The following is a 22,387-nucleotide window of genomic DNA, read 5'->3' on the forward strand; positions in this document are numbered from 1 at the left end:
TTGGGGACCTGGCTGCAGCAGGGTGACCCCAACACCCTCAGAGCTGCCCTCTGCTGCATTGGGGACCTGGCTGCAGCAGGGTGACCCCAACACCTCCCAGAGCTGCCCTCTGCTGCATTGGGGACCTGGCTGCAGCAGGGTGACCCCAACACCCTCAGAGCTGTCCTCTGCTGCACTGGGGACCTGGCTGCAGCAGGGTGACCCCAACACCTCCCAGAGCTGCCCTCTGCTGCACTGGGGACCTGGCTGCAGCACGATGACCCCAACACCTCCCAGAGCTGTCCTCTGCTGCATTGGGGGCCTGGCTGCAGCAGGGTGACCCCAACACCTCCCAGAGCTGCCCTCTGCTGCATTGGGGGCCTGGCTGCAGCAGGGTGACCCCAACACCTCCCAGAGCTGCTCTCTATGCTGCAGCTGGGGTCCAGCCCCAGGGGACTCCCTGGCAAAGAGCCAACAGACACAACCATGCCTTCAGAGCTTCAGAGGAAAGATGTGCTCAGCAACTTCAAGATCCAATTGTCCACATGGGGCCACTCCCATCTGCCCTCCCACCTGCTCCCCACGAGAGATGTCAGTGAATACTGTCAGAGCTGTCACCCACAGTTTGGCCAACAAGGACAGTGCTGTTTGGAGAGCAGGAAGAAGAGTGTAGCCAGCAGGTTGAGAGAGGTTCTCCTCTCCCTCTACTCTGCCCTGGTGAGGCCACACCTGGAGTATTTTGTGCAGTTCTGGGCTTCTCCATTCAAGGAAGACAGGCACCTGCTGGAGAGAGTCCAATGGAGGGTCCCAAAGAGGGGCCTGGAGCATTTCTCTTACAAAGGAAGCCTGAGAGCCCTGGGGATGTTTAGCCTGGAGAAGAGAAGGCTGAGAGGGGATCTGATCAATGCTGATCAGTATCTAAAAGGTGGGGGTCAAGAGGATGGGGCTGGGCTCTTTTCAGTGCTGGCCAGTGATAGGATAAGGGGCAATAGGCACAAACAGAGCACAGGAGGTTTTACTTGAACATAAAGGAGAAACTTATTTGATGTGAGGGTGCTGGAGCCCTGGAGCAGGCTGCCCAGAGAGGTTGTGGAGTCTCCTCTGGAGAGGTTCCAAACCCACCTGGATATTGTGATCCTGGGTAAGCTGCTGTGGATGACCCTGCTGGGGCAGGGGGATGGACTGGATCTCCAGAGGTCCCTTCCAACCCTCTCAATTCTGTGATCATGGATCCATAGAATGGTTTGGGATGAAAGGGACCTTAAAGATCATCCAGTTCCAATCCCCTGCCATGGGCAGGGACACCTTTCCCTAGACCAGGCTACTCCAGGCCCCAGTCAAAGCCTGGCTTTGAACTCTTACAGGGAGAGATCTTCCCAGTCAAAGCCTGGAGCTGTTACCATGGCCCTCTACTCCTTGCATTAAGCACATATGATTCAGATGTAGCCACTGCTGTGACCACCACCATGGCATGCTGGTGACAGGGTCTCAAAAGAGGAATCTAGGAGCTGTGGCTAGCAAGACTACACCACTGGGCTACACAGGTTTCCAGGCTGCATGAAGACACTGCCCAAACACTCATGAGCATGGCCAGACAGACAAGCTGGTGGTCCCCACTCTGGCAGGGAACCACCTGCCTAAGGGACAAGGGCACCACTGCAGCTGCCTGCTCTTCAGGCACAGCTGAGCTTGACCCCAGAGCCCAGCTTGGAAGCAGTTGTTTGGTGAGGTGAGAGATGCTGCACACCCCTGCTGGGTGCTGGCCTTCCCCTCTGGCCAAGAACATGTGAGAAAGAGCAGGAAGAGCAGGAGGGGGCCGAGAGGCCCACGTGTGCACTTGGAAAGGGGCTGTTAAGTAACTGCTGCTTGTTGTGATGCAATCCTGCTCCCCAGTCAGATGTGGTCACACTCAGAGCCAGGCTGAACCCAAAGCTGGCCACAGTGATGTGTGATTGGGCATGCACAGGACTGGCCAAGAAGCTCTGGCTGGCACTTGCTCTCAGCAGGCACCACTGCTTGCCACAGAGGCTGTGCAGACATTTCCAACCTCATGCTAGGGAGAAAAACTGCCTTGGAATCTGCTGCAGAAGAAGCCCTCCCTGTGCACTGCCCTCCACACTGCACCAGACCTAGAGGAAAACCTGTGTGCCCTGTTCCTAGGGAACCTGTGTCCCCACACAGCTCCTCCCTGGAGGTTTTTGCAGCCAGGCTGGATGTGGTTCTGAGCAACCTGCTCTAGTGTGAGGTGTCCCTGCCCATGGCATGGGGGTTGGAGCTGGATGATCCTTGAGGTCCCTTCCAACCCTAACAACTTTATGATTCTGGAGAGCAAGCCCACAGATGCAATTGTTCCTGATGCCAAGTTCAGGGCAGCAGACCCAAGGGTATCTACCTGCTGGAGGTCTAGCCAAGTGCTGCCTGCAGCTGTCCAGCTGGCAGGAGAACATGAGCTGGGGAAAGGTGTGAACCAGTGCCCTGGAGGAGCACATTTCTGATCCAGCCCTAAGACAAAGGGCCAGAGCAGGACTCAGTGCAGTGAGCAGCTCCCAGAGAAGCCTCAGCACAAAAGGAACATGAGGACAGGTCAGTCACAGCAGCAGGCAGGCCATTCCAAGTGCCCTTCACCAGCTGCAGGGAAGGCTGTAAGCATGCTGCTGGGGAGGGAAAGCACAGCCTGACGTGGCCACAGGAACTGCTAACAGCCAGGGAACTGCTAACAGCCAGGGGACAGCTTCCCAGATGGAATGATGAAGGAAAGCAGCAAGGCTCTGCTGGCCAAGTCCTTCAAGGCTTGGGATTTGTGATGCCTCTAATGTGCCCTACCAGTGCCAGCACACCAAGGGCCAGCCAGGCATGGAGATGCCTTTTCCATGGGGTTGCCATCAAGCCCACACCCATGTGTCTGAGCTGCTCTTTAATGCAGAGCAAATCAGCTCAGCCCCTCCTCTATCCATGTTTTCCTTCCTAACCTTTACTTTCAAGACCATTCCCAAGCATGTGTAAATCTATTTACCCGGAAGTGATGCTCTGAAAAGGAGGACATAGCTGATAAAAAAGAAAAACAACCCTGGAGTACAAAAGAGGAGCCATCTAGCTTGTCTTGCTTCTTCCCAGCCTTCCTCCCACATTCCCAGCAGACAGGCATGCAAGAGGGATTCATTCTGAAACCAAAACCAAATCTGCAAACAGTTACAGAATTTGTTTGTTCTTGGCTTTCTCATGACATTTCATTTGGAAGGCTTTTGCCTATCAAGCAACCAGATTTAGAGGGCAAGCTATTTTTAAACCAGGTTTGGGGATACAAAAAAAAAAAACTAAAGTCTCCTTTTTATTTATTTTTAGCTCCAGCAACCATTTGCTGTGACCCTAGAGAAGAGAGGGATTCTTGATTCTTTCCATGGCAATTATTAGCCATAAAAATGACAAACTGTCCATTCCTGCTGTGTCAAAGGTGTAAATCAAGTTTGGTTTCCTTGAACTTACCACAACTGTACAGCTAAAGGTGACATGCAACCCAGAGCAGTGCAGCTCTCATATTGCCAAACACTCTTGCAGGAGAACCTGCAACCCTTGCACTTGTGGGTGGTTGTGGATGGAGGGGATTCTGCCCCTCTGCTCTGCTCTGCTCACAACCCACCTGCAGCACTGCCTCCACTGCTGGGGCCCCCAGCACAAGAAGGACCTGGAGCTGCTGGAGAGGGGCCAGAGGAGGCCACCAAGATGATCAGAGGGCTGGAGAAGCTCCCCTGTGGGGACAGGCTGGGAGAGTTGAGACTGTTCAGGCTGGAGAAGAGAAGGCTCCAGGGAGACCTCAGAGCAGCCTTCCAGGACCTGAAGGGGCTACAGGAGAGCGACTTTGGAGAACGGCTGGGAGTGCCAGGATGAGAGACAATGGTTTTGAGCTGGGAGAGGGGAGACTGAGACTGGAGATGAGGAAGAAATTCTTTGCAGTGAGGGTGGGGAGAGACTGGCACAGGTTGCCCAGGGAGGCTGTGGCTGCTTCCTCCCTGGAGGTGTTGAAGGCCAGGCTGGATGAGGCCTTGAGCAAGCTGGGCTGGGGGGAGGTGTCCCTGCCCATGGCAGGGGGTTGGAACTGGATGAGCTTTGAGGTCCCTTCCAACTCAACCCATTCTTTGATTCCATGAACTGCAGTGACACCCTCATATATTTTAACATCACTTCGGTCCTCAGAAAAGTCCTTCAGAGAACTTAAAAGGAAGTTTGGGACTTGTGTGGTTTTGGAGTTGGCAAAGAACACACTTCCTTATAGATACCATCTGCTGGGCTCCTATCTTGCTTTTACAGAAGCAACACTGCATCCTGCAATAGGGGAAATGGGAGAGGACAAGTGAAACCAATCTTGCACTTCTCTGAGGCCCAGGCTGCTAACTGCAGCATGGATTCAGGTTGGCATCAATCCCAGCAAGTGACCCTGCTGCCCCTCCTTGCAGCAGCCTGGGGGCTGTAAGGGACCTTTGGAAAGCAAGCATGGAACCCCTGAAGGGCTTCAGGATCCCTGAACTGCTCCAGGATCCCTGAAGGGCTGCAGAATCTCTGAAGGGCTCCAGGATTCCTGAAGGGCTGCAGAATCCCTGAAGGGCTCCAGGATTCCTGAAGGGCTGCAGGACCCCTGAAGGGCTGCAGAATCCCTGAAGGGCTCCAGGATTCCTGAAGGGCTCCAGGACCCCTGAAGGGCTGCAGAATCCCTGAAGGGCTCCAGGTTTTGAGGGCTGATGGTAAAACCAAATTGAGTGGGCGTGCAGGTTGGCCTTGGCATTTAAACCAGCACAGAAGATTTCTGCCAGGGAAGGTCCATTGTTTGCTGAAGCACAGAACAAATATTCCCTGGCTAAACAAATCTTTGACTAGCAAGGGAAGAGACTTGCAGAAAGGCTGTGTCTGAGCAGGGTGTGTGCAGATGGGCAGCAGGGTGGATCTCAAGGCTTAAGCAGGCAAGGAGGAAAGCCAAAAGAAAGGTAGAGCAATAAATACTTGTGAAACAACCCTGTAGAAAAATGGATCCCTGGCAGTGCCAGCTCCTGAACCAGAAGGCTTTGAGAAGCCCTTGGAGGAACAGCTCAGAGGAGACCACACTGTCTCGAGCCAGGCAGCTAGGAAGATTTCTGCATTTGCTGCCTCTCATGACTTTGCTTACGGCAATCCAAAATTCAGCCCTAGACATAATCACAGAATCATTTTGGTGGGAAAAGCTAAGATCATTGAGTCCAACCCTTCTCTAACTATGCCAAGGCTGGGGCTAAACTGTGGCCCTCAGCACCACATCTCTGTGGTGCACTTGCAGCACAGAAGGCAAATAACATCCTGGGCTGCATCCAGCCCATTTCCAGAGAGCCAGAGAGGTGATTCTGCCACTTTGCTCTGCTAGGCTGAGACCTCAGCTGGAGTACTGTGTGCAGGTCTGGAGCCCTCAACACAAGGACTTGGACCTGGTGGAGGGGTTACAGAGGAGGGCCACAAAATGATCAGGGGGTTGGAGCAGCTCTGCTATGGGGACAGGCTGAGGGAGCTGGGGGTGTTCAGCCTAGAGAAGAGAAGGCTCTGGGGAGACCCAACAGCAGCCTGCCAGGACCTGAAGGGGCTACAAGAAGGCTGGAGAGAGACTGTTTGCAAAGGCCTGCAGGGACAGGACAAGAGGCAATGGCTTCAAACCAGAGCAGAGCAGATTGAGATTGGATGTGAGAACAAGTTCTTTACTATGAGGGTGTTGGAACACTACAACAGGTTGCCCAGGGAGGTGGTTGAGACTCCATCCCTGGAGATATTCAAGGTGAGGCTGGACAGGGCTCTGGACAACATGATCTAGTGGAGGATGTCCCTGCTGACTGCAGGGGGGTTGGACTGGATGAGCTTTGGAGGTCCCTTCCAGCCCAGACCATTCTATGGTGCTATGGTTCTGCCTCTCTGAAACACCCCCAGGGATGGGCATTCAATCACCTCCCTGGGCAGCCTGTGCCAGGCTTTGAGAACCCTTTCAGTGAAGAATTTTTTTCTCATGTCCAGCCTAAACCTCCCCTCGTGCAATTTGAGGCCCTTTTCTCTTGTCCTAAACATCACAGCTAAATCACACTGGTTCCTGGCTTTGAGTGAGTGAAATGTGCCTAACAGATTTTCCACCTTTGAAAAACCATTCATCAGTCTCTTCCTTTAAGCAAACTTCCCTTGGTAACTAATGCAAGACCTCCTTTGAAGGAACACTTTGCTGCATCATTCACAGACTTGTGCTGTGCCTAGCTGCAACCTCACACCACATGGACTAACCTCATGAATGAAATATTGCACTCAAGTGATTTGAGAGGGTTCAGTTTGGCAGGAAGGGAGTTTGTGTGCACAGCTGATCTTGGAAATGTACTGATGAGAAGTGGCAGATTTTGACCAGCATGAAGGGAAATGTCTGCAACAGCATCACTCACTGCTCTGATGTGGTGAGGTGTGGCTTTGACACTGCTCAAGCTCAGGGGGTTAACCACAGATTCACAGATTGCTTCAGGTTGGAAGGGAGCCTCAAAGAGCATCTTGTCCAACCCCCCTGCAGGCAGCAGGGACACCTCCAGCTAGAGCAGGCTGCACAGGGACACAGCCAGGCTCAGCTTGAATGTCTCCAGGGATGGAGCCTCAACCACCTCCCTGGGCAGCCTGTGCCAGTGTCTCACCAGCCTCACTGTGCACAACTCCCTCCTGATGTCCAACCTAACTCTGCCCTGCTCCACTTTCAAACCATTGCCTCTCGTCCTATCCCCACAGCCCCTTCTGAACAGTCCCTCCCCAGCCTGCCTGGAGCTCCCCTGCAGATCTTGAAATGCAGCTCTGAGGTCTCCTTGGAGCCTTCTCTTCTCCAGGCTAAGCAGCCCCAACTCCCTCAGCCTGTCCCCATAGCAGAGGTGCTCCAGCCCTGCCAGTCAGCTTTGTGGCCCTCTTCTGTACCCTCTCCATCAGATCCACGTCCTTCCTGTGTTGAAGGCTCCACAGCTGGCCCCAGCCCTGCAGGTGAGGTCTCCCCAGAGCAGAGCAGAGCAGAGGGGCAGGATCCTCTCTCTCCAGCTCTGCCCACACTGCTTTGGATGCAGCCCAGGCTGCCCTTGGCCTTCTGGGCTTCCAGTGCCCATTGCTGGCTCCTGTCCAGCTTCTCCCCCACCAGCACCCTCAAGTCCTTCTCTGCAGGGCTGCTTGCTGTGCACCACAGCCCAGAGAAGTGCAGACAGAGGTTCAGCAGGTACTGCTGTTTCAAACACAGTGGAAGAGGAGCAGCTTGGCAGTCCAAGTATTATCGAAGCACTAGCACTCTCAGCAATACAGAGAGGCTGGGGCAAAGACACAAGCACCACAGCTTTTGGTCTAACACATACTACTCCTGAACAGCAGCTGTGTGACCAAGGGAGGTGAGGGAATTCCTCCTGATTTCACTTTCTGTTTCCCACATCCAACAAATAAATAATTGTTGAAACAGACAAATTGGGCTGGCTTGAAACCTATTTTCTAAAACAGGAGGTTTCACATAAACCAAAGGAAAAAGTTCTTCACTTTGAGGGGGGCAGAGCACTAGAGCAGGCTGCCCAGAGAGGTTGTGGAGTCTCCATCTTGGGAGGCATTCCAAACCCAACTGGATGTGTTTGTGTGGGGTTTACTCTGGGTGATCTTGCTCTGTCAGGGGGTTGGACTGGATGATCTCCAGAGGTCACTTCCAAGCCTCACCATTCTGTGATTCTGGGAAACCTCACCATATCTCAGTTTAACAGGAGTGAAAGCATACTGGTCTCTTCTGTCACACCTACCCACATTCTCCTGCACCTCTGGACTCATGTTCAGTCTGAATAAAGAGCAGACTGGGAGAAGATCTGATCAATGTTTATAAATATCTGAGGGGTGGGTGCCAAGAAAAAGAGACCAGGCTCTTTTCAGTGGTGTCCTGTGATAGAACAAGGGACAATGGACACAAACTGAACCCAGGAAGTTCTACCTCAACATGAGGAGAAACTCCTTTGGTGTGAAGGTGCTGGAGCCCTGGAGCAGGCTGCCCAGGGAGGTTGTGGAGTCTTCTTCTCTGGAGACTTTCCAAACCCACCTGGATGTTCTCCTGTGTGACCTGCTCTGGGTGACCCTGCTCTGGCAGGGGGGTTGGATGGGATGTATGTGAAGGTCCCTCCCAACCCCCAGCACTCAGTGTTTCTATACATTACATACCTTGCTAATGAAGGCTCTCAGGGAGGCAAACACATGTTTAAGAGCTGCTTCTGACTGCCCATTTTTGAGAAAAGCCAGGTGAATATCAAACACTTTCTTCATGAGTGGATTGTGGCCCTCATTGCTTAAAAGCTGAGTCTGGAAAGCAAGGAGAGAATTTATTTTACAGAAATGTTTGGCCTGGACCTGGAAAGGACAGAAATCATTGTGCACAACTGATGACATCAGTTCTGAAGGAGCAGGGCCTGCAGTGAAGGTATAGCCAATAGATGTGGCAATGGGTATGAATCTGTACTAGCTGGTCAGAGATTATTTTGACAGCAGAGTAAAAGACCAGTATTTGATCTCTGACTCCAAGACTTCACTCAGCCATCTGTACAACTTTCACCAGCTGACTAGGGTTGGTTTCAATCAAAGAGGCTCTTACCAACAGAACCATCACACTGGTTGTTTTCAGTTTTATTTCTCCCAGCAAGCAATTCTTGGGCTGGCTCAGATGTATCTTTTGGCACACCTTGTAGCAGGGTAAATTTAGGATCCATACTTTTCAGCTGAACTCCTTTAGCAGTAAGAAGAGGTTCAGCACTTGTGCTGCAGCACGGAGCATGCTTGTGTGTGTGTGTGGTAACACTGTTGCACCCAGAGAAGCAAAGCAGAAGGCTATTAAAGAGGAAGGGAATCCAGTCTGTCCTGTGGGTTGAAAAACCACAGTGCAGTGTGGTACACTCACATCCAACAAAAGGCAGCTGAGGAAAGTCAACCAAGTTCTAACCCTTGCATCTAAAACCCTTCTGCTGCTGCCAGACTTTTAAGAAGTAATTTAACACATGCACCAGGGTGGTGGTGCTCAGTGACAGAAGCAGAGGACATGATGACCTTTGCATGTTCAATTTATCTAGGAGAGAAACCTTCATTGTGCTTATCCAGAGCAGCTCTTGTGACATTTGCAAGACACATCGTGATGAGCAGGAGTTGTCCAACCACTCTTTGAGGAAGAGCTCTTGTGGAACAGCAGTTCAGTGTTCTGCTGCCAGCCTGGGGTTCTCTTCACCACAGAGGCTCTGATTCAATGACTGCCAGGAGTGTGGTGGAGAAGATTTCCACCAGTGGTCCTGGTCCTGTCTGAACTGCCAACCACAGCTGGACTGCCTCAGTCCCAGAGACACTCTGGGTCTTGCTGCTAGGCAATTTATGGTAGAAAACAGCTCTAAGAACATTAGGCCTTCATTTCTATTTCCTCTAGTCCCTCCCTCCTACGTGATGGACATTTCCTCTTCTTCTCTTGCAGTGCCTACACTCAGAACACAAAAACATCCACCCCATTTTCTGTGGTCTTACAGTTTTGAAGAAACTGCAAGATTGTGTAAGTGTCCAAATGCTCTGGGACCTTGTGAAACACCCAACTGGGTGGAAAAGAAATGAGCTGCAAGCCATCTGCTTTGGTAAAGCCTGCCATAAGCTGCCACCATGGGAGAATGGCTCCAGACAATCACCATGCACACAGACACACAGCACACTCTGCTACCTTTTGATTTCAATGCTGACCTTGAAACTCTGAGTGAAAAAAGAGATGGTGTCCAGGACTGTCAGGCACACTTCAGTGGCTATGTTGCCCTCCAGCAATGCCTGGTGCATGATATCTGCTTCTGAGGTGCCTGCATCTGTGAAAAGTAAACCAGGAGGAAACAGTGTTCAGTGCTCCAGCTCCCACAAGGTCTCAGTACTCACAAAGACAAAGCTCTCCCCTTGCTCTTCACTTGGAAACAAACTAGAACACAGAAAAGTTCCACCTCAGCATGAGAAAAAACGTCTTTGCTGTAAGAGTGACCAGAGCCCTGGAGCAGGCTACCCAGAGAGGTTGTGGAGTCTCCTTCTCTGGAGACTTTCCAAACCCACCTGGATGTGTTCTTGTGTGACCTGCCCTGAGTGACCCTGCTTTGACAGGGGGGTTGGACTCAGGGGAGGTCCCTTCCAGCCCCTAACATTCTATGATTCCATGATTTGCTGGGTTTGAGGATGAGGTAAGGTTAGCTGAATTTGCCAGCTCCATTCAGAGAAGCTGCCTTAGCCTGATGCCAGCTGAGACAACCAAGGGTAGCACTTCCCCTTAGTCTCACTGGCACTGAAGTCAGGCAGAGAACGAGGTGCTCAGGTTGCATCCACAGAGGGCAAACGTCACCTCACAAATACTGAGCCAAGGAGCTGAGCCAAGGCAGGTGAGAGGAAAAAGCCATGCAAGTCCCAACTCCCAGGAGTGATCTTTAAGGACCCGATAGAAATGTCCCCTCCCTCCCCACCCAAGGGTGTAGCAGAGAGCACTGCAATCCTGCAGACTTTGAACACCCTGAAGCAGCAAGCAGCAAGCGGAAAATGGCTAAGTGCAGTTTTCATCAGGGAGCAGAGTGAGGAATCCCCTGGCCCCACCTAGCTCTGCTGTACATACTGTGGTTGAGGGTGAAGGAGGTCTCCAAGCTGCCCAGATGCTGGAGCCGCACCTGCATGCCCCCGGCTCTGCTGCGCAGCGCTGGCATCGTCTGCGACTTCCTCTCGGCTCCTGCGTGCTTGGAGAACCAGGCCTCCTGCACCCTGCAGGGGAGAGGCAGCACAAGGTTGGACAAGCAGCAGTGGCACAGCGCTGCAGGGTGACAGGAGGCACCAGGATGGAGGCCTGGCCTCCCTCCATCGCTCTCATCTGGTGAATCCCGGACAGTCCCAGGGGGACCGATCAGGCTACCCTGGTCTGGCTTGTGCCAGATGGCCCTGGAGTTATTGAGACAGCATCTCAGGGAGCAGAGACGCAACTGGTGTCTCACCTGGAGCTGACTGGGGGGGACACTGTCGACCTGCGTGGGCAGCCGGGAGCGCTGGGGCCTGGGGGTTTCATGCAGGAGCTGGAGGGGAGGGAAGGGGCAGGGTGCTAAGAGGAGGGGGCTCTGCTCAGGGCACAGCACGGAGCAGAGTCCCAGCCCCACAGGCTTCCTTCCGGCTTGGCAGGGGTGGGGGCTGCATCCTCCCTTCCTGCCTGGGCTGTGGCACGAGCAGGGGACGGCCCCTCCACCTCAGCCCCAGACAGGAGGTACAGTACCTGGCAATATTTCTCTTCCCCACGTATCTGAAGTGGAATAAGCACACCCTAGAAAGAGAACACGTGTTTGTTACAGGCCCTGCAGGCCAGGAAAGATCCAGGACCTTTCAAATCTGCCCTGTCCTCCCCTGCAGCCACACTCCTCTGTGCAGGAGGCTTTGGGTCTCTGTGTGCAAGTCACTTGACCTCACGCCCTTGGTTTCCAAACCCTGTGGCACGTCCCTGTCTCCTCACCCATGTGTTCCACCAAGCCCACTGCAAAGTGGAGGTTGTGCCTGTTAGGGTAGGAGGTTGTGGCATGAGCTCTGCTTGCCCACAGGCGGTGGGACAGCCTCTGCACAGCCCAGACCAAGCACAGTGCACTGCCTCTTCACCAGGCTCCCTCACCAGACCCCTGCTCCTCCTCAGAGGGAGGAAGGACATTCCACTGCAGCCTGGGCAGACAGTTCTGCTGCTGCACAGGACCACTTGCACGCTGTGAGGCACACCCCACCATGCCTCCCTCTTGGCCAATGCTGCCTGCACAAAGGCACAGTGTTTGAAAGGCAGTCTCATGATACTCACTCCAGAAGCACAAGGACATTGATCAGCTCCTGGGGGGAGAATTTGTTCCAGTAAGCTAAAAGAGTATCTGAAAGGAATAAAAAAAAAAAAAAGGCAAACAACAGTGCACTGAGATCTGAAAAATAGTTACTAAAGAGAGACCTTACAGAGCAAAACTGCTGCTGCTGGTCTCTCATCTCTCTGGCTGCCCTCCAGTGAGCAAGAGCCACCAACCTTCAGAGATCATCTTCACAATGTAGAGGTAGCACATGAGGAGTGTCCGGATCTCAAACTGGTCCAGGCGGCTGCAGTGCGAAACGCTGCTCCTCGTGGAGCTTCTGCGGATCTGATGGGACACACACAGGGCCCTGGCTGCCTGGGCTGGGCCTGGGCAGAGCAAGGTGCCATGCAGCATGGGCACAGCAAACCTGGCAGACACCAGATGTGCCAGTGTTCCTCCTGGTCCCTTCCAAGTGCACCCACACAGCACCATGCTTGGGAGACATCTCAAAGAATCATACAATGGTTTGGGTTGGAAGGGACCTTAAAGATCATCCAGTTTCAACCATCTAGGCCTTGAACACCTCCAGACAGGGGGCAGCCACAACTTCCCTGGGCAACCTGTTTCAGTGTCTCCCTACTTTTACTGCAAAGAATTTCTTCCTAATATCCAGTCTGAACGTATCCTCCTCCAGTTTAAACCCATTCCCTCTCGGCCTACTCCAACAAGCCCTTGTAAAAAGTCCCTCTCCATGTTTTGAGGTTGCTGCCTGTCCAGTGAAGAGCAGCCTGGAGAACCTGGACAAGTGGCTGAATGCTTCTCTGCCCTGAAGAAAAAGGTGTCTGGGCAGAGGGTGATGGATGATGGGCAGAGGATGATGATGATGGGCAGAGGATGATGATGGGCAGAGGATGAGGGGTGACGGGCAGAGGATGATGGATGATGGGTGATGGGCAGATGACGATGATGGGCAGAGGATGATGGGTGATGGGCAGAGGATGATGGCTTATCCAGTCAGATACATGGCAGCCCTACTCTCACTTCCCTGCTCTGTGCAGCTTCTAAGCTCCCAGGCATTTCTGAAGCCAGCTCCTGTCAAACAAGAGTTCATCACATGCCAAGGTTTAAAGCAGAAATCTAGCTTTCTATCGCAGAAATACACTGCAACCCCAAACGCCTGTTAGTAAAACACCAGGAAATTCCAGATTAAGAATTTTCCTCCCCCGGGCTCCCCTGATTTTTGGAAGTGTCTCCTGCTTAGGCAAAGTGAAATGAAATCCTGCTGGTGAGTCAATCTGTGTGGGAGAGGCTGAGGCATTTTGTGGTGGGAAACACAACTTCTGAAGCTTCACTATTTTTTGGTTTTTAGCTATACCCTTCTACAAACAGACACAATTAAGCTCAAAGCTTAACATTTCCCTTAAAGCTGCGCCTCACATGTTTGGAAAGCAACCCACAGACACTATTTGTTGTTTATTTTAGGACAAGCTGGAGATGTGAGTCATCACAAAAGAGAATTAAACATGCAGTTTGGAGCTGGAGACACAGTACTACAGCCAGAAGCGTGCTGCTGACCATGCCAAACTTATCAAGTCAGCACACAACTCACTCCGAGGGAACAGGCAACAAGCAACATGTGCCCCTCTGTAGAGCAGCCTTGAGGCTTCTCAATACAGCAGCTCAATACAGGAGAGATGTGGAGGTGCTGGAGCCAGGGCAGAGGAGGGCCAGGAATCTGGGAAGGGCCTGGAGAATGAATCTGATGAAGAGCAAGTGAAGGAGCTGGGGATGGTTAGTCTGGAGAAGAGGAGGCTGAGGGAGACCTCATGGCTGTCTACAGCTACCTGAAAGGAGGTTGTGGAGAGTTTGGTGCTGGTCTCTTCTCATAGGTAATTAGAGATAGAACAAGAGGCAATGGCCTCAAGCTACAACTGGGTAGGTTCAGACTGGACATTAGGAAACATTTTTCCCAGCAAGAGTGGTCAGGGATTGGAATGTGCTGCCCAGGGAGGTGGTGGAGTCCCCAAGCCTGGCTGTGTTTCAAGGTGGTTTGGATGTGGTGCTTGGGGCTATGGTTTAGAAGTGAACTTTGCAGAGTAGGGTTCTGGATTGGACCTGGTGATCCTGAGGGTCTTTTCGACCCTGAATGTTTCTGTGATTCTGTGATTCTCCAGAGGCATTACTTACACATGAGTTTCTGGATTCCCTAACAGGAAACTTGTTTCCAAGGGCACTGGAAAATGCACCTTCAAGGATACAGCAGAGGATGTGTGGCTGTGGGGAGGAGCTGAGCTGCAGGCCCCACCACTTTCTGCAGACCCTGGCAGCAGGACTGAAGCCTATGCTCAGAGCTTTGTGGAAGATGAACAGATGAGAGTCAAGCCTTTGGCTGCACTTGGGTCTTGTAGCTTCCTGCTTCACGTGGGAGAGCTTCAAAGGCCTCACCTCTGCTGAGCATGTCAGGGCAGAGCCAACAGGAGCCCAGATAATCTCATGCTTATTTGTAAGGGCCAAAGTTTTTAAAGATGCATCAAGTGACTCACACCAACCCAAGACATCTGGAAAGTGCCTTGAGGTAAAGCAAAGGCTGGTTTGCACAAAGCCCTCATTTCCATGGGTGCAGTCTGCCAACCAGGAGAGGACAGCCTGCCTGAGGAGGGGGCTCTGAGCCATCACTGTGGTCACCTCCTGCAAGTTTGGGGCTGCTTTTCCCACAAATACCTCACCTGCTCAAAACTGGGCACAAGCTGGAGCAGAGGAGGTGCCACGGGAACAGGAGGGAAAACTTTGTCCCTTTGAGGATGCCAGAGCCCTGAAGCAGGCTGCCCAGAGAGGTTATGGAGTCTCCTGCTCTGAAGGCATTCCAAACCCACCTGCACAGGTTCTGGTGTGATTTACTCTGGGTGATCCTCCTCTAGCATGGGGTTGGACTAGGTGATCTCCAGAGATGCCTTCCAGCCCCCACCACTCTGTAATTCTCTTAAGTCAGTGGTCACAGTGGTCACCTCAGCAGTGCTTTGCCTCCCAGCCACGTGTGGGAAGCAGCTTCCAGTGCTAGGCACTGGCCAGGCTGGGGCACATCCATGCACAGGGAGCACATCTGAGTACAGACAAAAGCTCCATGGCAGCAGGGGTTTTCCCTGTGGATTTTCTCTCGGTTAAGTAATCTGCCAGCAGTGCCACGTGTAGCCTAGGGATGTCTGAAGAGTGAAAGCAAACCAGGCTCCTGAGTCTGCCCTCCTCTGCTGCACAGCAATCTGCTTCATTCACAGAATCACAGGATCAGAGGATGTTAGGGGTTGGAAGGGACCTCTGGAGATCTTCCAGTCCAACCCCCTGCCAGAGCAGGATCATAGAATCCAGCACAGGTCACACAGGAACACATCCAGACAGGGCTGGAAAGGCTCCAGAGAAGGAGACTCCACAACCTCTCTGGGCAGCCTGCTCCAGGGCTCTGTGGCCCTCACAGTGAAGAAGTTCCTCCTCATGTTGAGGTGGAACCTCCTGTGCTGCAGTTTCCATCCATTGCCCCTTGTCCTATCCAAGAGTGCAACAGGGACAGCCTGTCCCTGTCCCCTCCCTCCTGACCCCTAGCCCTCAGATATTTATAGACGTTTATTAAATCCCCTCTCATTCTTCTCTTCTCCAGACAGAGAGAGTGAGAAGCTGGCTTTTGAGACTACAACCACAGGGAACTCTTTTTCCCTCCCCCTTATGAAGCACAGCCCACAGCCTGGTGCAGTGGCCACAGCTGTTGCTAACACAGATGCCTTACATTTTCACTCTGATCCGGGGAGCTGGTTGTCCCTTCCAAGTTCAGGGATCCTTTTGAGTCCTCTCGTTTCATTGCATGGCCATTGGAAAGTGCTGCTCCACAGGCTGGAAAAAATAGCCAAACCCTGCAGTTAATCCCTTTGCAGAGGTACTCCTGAGCTCAGCATGGACAGGGAGTGCAGGATACAACTCAGAGCCTACAGCTAACCCCTTTGCAGAGGTACTCCTGAGCTCAGCATGGACAGGGAGTGCTGGGTACAACTCAGAGCCTACAGTTAACCTCTTTGCAGCAGTAGTCCTGAGCTCAGCATGGACAGGGAGTGCAGGCCACAACTCAGATACACAGCATCGGGCTTGGCCAGTGCCCCATGTTGAATGCTGCCTGACCTGAAAAGGACAGCTGGGTTGATATCACATCCATGACAAACCATTTAAACTCTGGAAAGTCTTTTGACAGATGACTATTTCAGGTTTTGAGCAATGGGTTTTGGAGACTGGTAATAGCTTATGCACTAAAGAAACAATTATTTACCTGAATCTTTGTCTGCAAGCAGGCTGGATCTGTTTGAAGGGGATGCAAAACTGCACACAAAGTCATCCCTGGATGCCTGAAAAGCAAGGAAAGGGTTTTGTGACCAATGGAAGCTAACACCTATGCTCTTCTGGAAGAGAATGATGAAATAAAAAAAGAAAAAAAAAAGGCAAATTGGAACAGCTTTTAAAACACAGATCAAAAAAAATTGTTTTGCTTACTTCCATAACAGGGAGAGAAATTACCTGGGGAGGAGCACAGAGAAGAACAGGACATACTAAAGTAAGTTACAGCGCTTTTTCCCTTTTGTTTTTCATCATAGAATGGCCTGGTTGGAAAAGACCTTAAGATGATTGACTCCAACCATAGCCTAACATCTCCCTGCACACAGCTGTTAGACCACATCCCTAAGCACCTCATCCAAATGGCTTTTAAACTCCTCCAGGGATGGTGACTCCAACACCTCCCTGGGTAGCAATCATTTGAGTTGAAATTGGGAGTTACTCTTCTCCACTGTTTTTTTGTTTTTATTTAGTGGAGGTTGTTTTGCTGTGCAGAAGGAGGACAGTCTGCTGTGCAAGGCTCAGCCTGCCTGGAAATCCCCCACAGCCTGCAGGCGGATGGGCAACTCCCTTCAACTGCTGAACACTGAGGCTGAGTCCTGGTGCAGCTCATTGCACTTGGAGGGACTTACCTCATCCCACAGCACTATGGATGTGGTGCAGGCATGCTAAACATTAAAGGCATGTTCAATGGCAGGAAAAAAAAGGGCAGAGACATTGTGAGGTGTCCCTGCCCATGGCAGGGGGGTTGGAACTGGCTGATTTTTGAGGTCCCTTCCAACCCTGACAATTCTGTGATTGTGGTGCTACAGACGGAGCAGAGCCACAGGAAAAGCCAAATTAAGAGAAGCAATCCCACCAGGGGTCTGTGGGGCAAGGAAAACCACACTTCTTCCTAAAGCTGAGCCTGGCTGCAGGCAGGGGAGGTTGCACAAAGGAAGTCTGAGGAGGAGGGCAATAAAAGCCTGGCTGGGCTTTACTCACAGGGCTGGAGGCAGCTGAACAGGAGTAGAGGGCCTCCCGGCTGGCCACTCGCTGCAGGTTCTCCAGGAGCAGCCCAAACAGGGGCAGGTAGAGCTGGGCTATTTTTGCCTGCTGGTTCTGAAAACACACAGGGGAAGATGCAGGTAAGAGCTCAGGCTTCCAAGAGAGCAATAAAGTGAAACTCTTGAGCCAGAAGACACACACACAGACACACAGAGACAGACACAGACAAACACACACAGGGACACAACACAGAGACACAGAGATGCTGTGTGCAGACTGTGATCATATTTTGTTACTGTTGGGTTTTTTTTATTATTTTTTAGAATGATTTGGGCTGGAAGGCACCTTAAAGCTCATCCAGTTCCAACCCCCTGCCATGGGCAGGGACACCTCCTACCAGCCCAGCTTGCTCAAGGCCTCATCCAGCCTGGCCTTCAACACCTCCAGAGAGGAGGCAGCCACAGCCTCCCTGGGCAACCTGTGCCAGTCTCTCACTACCCTCACTGCAAAGAATTTCTTCCTCATCTCCAGTCTCAATCTCCCTTCTTCCAGCTCAAAGCCATTGTCCCAGTCCTTGTCCAAAGTCCCTCCCCAGCTCTCCTGGAGCCCCTTCAGGTACTGGAAGGGTCTATCTGGAGCCTTCTCTTCTCCAGGCTGAACAGCCCCAACTCTCTCAGCCTGTCCCCACAGGGGAGCTTCTCCAGCCTCTGATCATCTTGGTGACCTCCTCTGGAGCCTCTCCAGCAGCTCCAGGTCCTTCTTGTGCTGGGGGTACCAGAACTGGGGGCAGTGCAGCAGGTGGGGTCTCACCAGAGCAGAAGGAGGGACAGAATCCCCTCCCTCACCCTGCTGGTCACAAAACATGGGTTGGGTTGGTTTCTAACTTCCACTTCCAGAGCTGCCAGGTAGGTATTACCCTTCCAGCAACACGCTTGGGGCATTCAGGGATTTTAAGGGTTTTTAAGGGCTGAATACTATTCACAGTCTTGCAGGATGTGTGACAAAATCCCAGATTTCCTAACTCTTTCACTGGGCTCTTCACTCCCACAGCTAGATCTGTGCTACACCCAGGAGTGATGAACCAAAAGCATTTGCTCCTCGCCTGCTGCTGGCTGTAGCTTCCAGTTGGGAAGCAACTGACTCTAGTTAAAACAGTTTGTAGGAACAGATTAATTTGGATGAAGTGATACAGACCAAAAATGCTCTGGTTGAGGTTTTCTAAAAGCAGTGGTCTTTTCCAGCCAATTTTTTTTTTTTTTTGGTTAAAAAAATAAATTATTATTGTGGGCTTGAGAGAGTGATTAAACAAATAAATAAATAAATTTAAAGCTTGCAAACTGAATGGTGCATTTAAATTGATAAAAGAATCCTATTTATTTAATTTTTTTCATCTGATTCATCATGACAAAAGATAAAAGAAACTGGGAAACATCCTTGGGCTGAAAAAGCCCTCTCTGAGCTTCTGATGGAGCCAGGGTTTCCTTGCTGGAGCAAGCCTGCAGGTACAGATCTTGCCATGCTCAGCCTGGCCTGCCTGTGATATGATTTTTTTTTTTTTGCTGAGCATCCTACCCTGGCTCCAGGCACTTTCCTGGTCATGCAGCCTGCAGCACAACACAGGTACAAAATAAAAGCCAGTGGGACAATTTAATACAGGTGGTGTTTCTGAGGAGGCTGGGAGAGTGCTGCATGTGAGCGGGGGAACAGCTCTTGAATTGGTGTGAGGGATTTCAGGCACCCAGAAGGGCAGAAAAAGCTACCTCTGACCCACTCTTGGCAGAGACCTGGTGATTCTCTCCTGAAATATCAAATATTGCCAGCTACCATGGGCTGTATTTTGTTTCCAGGCTGTGCAGAGCAAAGCAAGCCCACCTCCCAGCAGGCAGAGAAGGCAGAAGACAGGAGCTGGCTCTAGGTCCATGCAGAGTGCAGGAGCTCCAGGCACAATTGAGTCACCTCTCCAACCATTCAGGAGTCAAAGAACTGTCAGGGTTGGAAGGGACCTCAAGGCTCATCCAGTTCCAACCCCCCTGCCATGGGCAGGGACACCTCACACTACAGCAGGTTGCTCACAGCCACATCCAGCCTGGCTGCAAAAACCTCCAGGGATGAGGCTTCCACCACCTCCCTGGGCAACCTGTGCCAGTCTCTCACCACCCTCATGGGGAAGAATTTCTCCCTTACATCCAATCTCAATCTCCCCACTTCTAGTTTTGTTCCATCCCCCCCAGTCCTGTCCCTCCCTGACACCCTCAAAAGTCCCTCCCCAGCTTTCTTGTAGCCTCCTTCAGATACTGGAAGGCCACAAGAAGGTCTTCTTGGAGCCTTCTCCTCTCCAGACTGCACAACCCCAACTCTCTCAGGCTGTCTCCAGAGCAGAGCAGCGCCAGCCCACTCAGGGCTTTTATTATCTAAACACTCAGCATGAAGTGCTGCAGTTCTCTGCCTGCCTGCTTTGTGTTCCTAGATCATTTTTCAGAGCCATAATTATCATTTACTTACCTCAGATCCCTCAGAATTAATAAGAATACCCTTGGTGCACCATGCAAGATCTAAAGCTCTGCTGTGTGTTTGTTTACAGAAGCCAAGAGCCAACCCAATGTGCCTGACCTTGTGCTGGTATCTGTTGTCAAAGGCATGTTTTATCAGGAGGTTCTTCAAGACTGAGATGGCTGTGTATCTGATATCATAGTTGTCCTGCAAGGCAACAGAGGCTTCCCTCAGAAGCAGCCCCACCAGGAAGTGATGCCTGCAATACTCATCTGTTAAACTGTATTCGAGAGTCATGTCTGAAAGAGAGAGCAAGAGAGTGGTTAAGGGAACTGTTCTGAGGATCTCACATTCTCAACACCACCCAGCAGGAATCACAGAATCATGAAGGCTGGACAAGACCTCCAAGATGATAACATCATCACAGAATTGTCAGGGTTGGAAGGGACCTCAAGGATCATCGCCCCCAGGTCCAACCCCCCTGCCATGGGCAGGGACACCTCACACCACAGCAGGTTGCTCACAGCCACATCCAGCCTGGCTGCAAAAACCTCCAGGGATGAGGCTTCCACCACCTCCCTGGGCAACCTCTGCCAGTCTCTCACCACTCTCATGGGGAACAACTTCTTCCTAACATCCAATCTCAATCTCCCCATTTCTAGTTTTGTTCCATCCCCCCCAGTCCTATCACTCCCTGACATCCTCAAAAGTCCCTCCTCAGATTTCCTGTAGCCCACTTCAGATCCTGGAAGGCCACAAGAAGGTCTCCTTGGAGCCTTTTCTTCTTCAGACTGCACAACCCCAACTCTCTCAGGCTGTCTCCAGAGCAGAGCAGCTCCAGCCCTCTGCTCATCCTCGTGGCCCTTCTGTGGACACCTTCCAGCCCCTCCAGATCCTTCTTGTAATCACAGAAATGTTTGGGTTGGAAGAGACCTCCAAAGCTCATCTAGTGCAAACCCCCTGCACTCAGCAGGGACATCCTCCACTAGATCAGGTTGCCCAGAGCCCTGTCCAGCCTCATCTTCAATATCTCCAGGGATGGAGCCTCAGCCACCTCCCTGGGCAACCTGTTGCAGTGTTCCAGCAGCCTCCTGGGGCAGAACTTGTTCCTCACATCCAGTGTAAATCTTCCCTTCTCTCATTTCAAACCATTGCCTCTCATCCTATCATCAAGTCCAACCTTCCACCCAACACCTCCTTGACCACTAGACCATGTCCAAAAGTGCCACATTGTTTTTTGCACACCTCCATTAAGCCTGCTGACTTCATGGCTAACATCTAAGGCAGTTTCTTTTGTGTGTTTTTTTCTGTGCAATCAAAAGTCTCTACAAAATAACTCTGTTTGTCAGTGTTGGGGTAATGACTGGGATGGATGATCTTAGAGGTCTTTATGATTCATAGAGTCCTTAATGATTCATAGAATCATAGAATTGTTTCAGTTGGAAGAGCTCTCTTAGATCATGCAGTCCAACCATCAACCCAACAGCCCAATGGCCACTAAATCACGTCCCAAAGTGCCCTGGCCACAGGACACAATGGCCATGTAAGGCACAACAGACCATGAGGGTGGTTCATCACTCCCCTGCAGTGCACTGGGCTTAAGTTGTGCCAGGGCAGGTTTAGATTGGACATTAGGAAAAATTTCTCTCCTGAGACAGTGGTCAGGCATTGGAACAGGCTGCACAGAGAGGTGGTACAGTCATCATCCCTGGAGGTGTTCAAGATATGTGTAGATGTGGTGCTTCAGTTTAGTGGTCATGGCAGCTGGGTTACGGTTGGACTTGATGATCTTAAAGGTCTTTTCCAGCCTTAATGATTCTATGGTTCCATGATTCTGTTCTATGATTCAGGAAAGCCTGAACTGGCTCCAGTTTTTGCCACCACTGAGCTAAGTCATATCAAAGCACCTGGCATCTCCCACTTCAAGGTCATCATTCATTTCTGCCCTCACCAGTTCAGCAGCAGCTAAAAGGACTTCTGTGCTGTGTTGTTTTACAAAGCTTGGAGCTCCAGAGGGTCATTTGCAAAGTCAGCAAGGGATGAAACAGGGCAAGACAGCTTCATCTACTGCCTGGGGGCTGCTCTGCTCCTGACTGAGGCTTATCTGTACATCCCCAACCTGCCCAGAGGGCAGAGGGAGTGGTGTGGAGCAGCTGTGGGGCTGGCTGGCCATGGGCAGTGGAGGTGGTGCATTTATGACAGGTGCCCAGCCCTGGCAGTGCCATCCCTGCAGCTTCTGCATCCTCTGTGAAATCTGCACTCCACACTGGGTCAGAGAGCAGAGAACAGGCAAATAATCCTGCTGGGATGAGAGATGCAAACAAGGACATGGTGCCAAGTGACCACTGCTGCACCCTCCAGTAGTGTTCACAGTCAGGATTTCCTGCCCCTCTGCAAGGACTCTCTGGTGAGGAAAGGCTGAGGGAACTGAGGCTGTTTAGTCTGGAGAAGAGCAGCCTGAGGGGAATCTCATCTGATCAGTCCTTAAAGGGTTGGTGTCAGGAGGATGGGACCAGGCTTTGTTCAGTGGTGCCCAGGGACAGGACAAGGGGTAACAGGCACCATCTGGAACATAACGAGTCCCAGCTAAACATGAGGAGGAACACCTTTAATTTAAGGGTGCTGGAACCCTGGAGCAGGCAGCCCAGAGAGGTTGTGGAGTCTCCTTTTCTGGAGACATTCAACACCTGCCTGGATGCTTTCCTGTATGACTTTCACTAGGTGACCCTGCCTTG

The 22,387-nt window shown here is 51.7% G+C and overlaps 1 protein-coding gene across 3 annotated transcripts in view; it reads right to left on the bottom strand.

Moving 5' to 3' along the window:
- Positions 1–22,387, bottom strand: part of DOCK11 (dedicator of cytokinesis 11) — a 128,920-nt gene that overhangs the window by 38,180 nt on the left and 68,353 nt on the right. Inside the window, exons 31-41 of one of the 3 annotated variants that reach the window (XM_054388516.1) lie at positions 19,773–19,951; positions 17,160–17,276; positions 16,114–16,189; positions 15,583–15,686; positions 12,041–12,152; positions 11,828–11,894; positions 11,264–11,311; positions 10,992–11,069; positions 10,622–10,764; positions 9,724–9,839; positions 8,179–8,316 (exon numbers count right to left, since the gene is read on the bottom strand). In XM_054388516.1, coding sequence (XP_054244491.1) covers positions 8,179–8,316; positions 9,724–9,839; positions 10,622–10,764; positions 10,992–11,069; positions 11,264–11,311; positions 11,828–11,894; positions 12,041–12,152; positions 15,583–15,686; positions 16,114–16,189; positions 17,160–17,276; positions 19,773–19,951 — 1,178 coding nt within the window. The remainder of the gene's footprint in view (positions 1–8,178; positions 8,317–9,723; positions 9,840–10,621; positions 10,765–10,991; positions 11,070–11,263; positions 11,312–11,827; positions 11,895–12,040; positions 12,153–15,582; positions 15,687–16,113; positions 16,190–17,159; positions 17,277–19,772; positions 19,952–22,387) is intronic. The other 2 variants (XM_054388518.1, XM_054388517.1) reach the window with 2 other exon arrangements.

Source organism: Indicator indicator, chromosome 17 (assembly GCF_027791375.1).
Source record: "Indicator indicator isolate 239-I01 chromosome 17, UM_Iind_1.1, whole genome shotgun sequence".
Lineage (NCBI taxonomy): Eukaryota > Metazoa > Chordata > Aves > Piciformes > Indicatoridae > Indicator > Indicator indicator.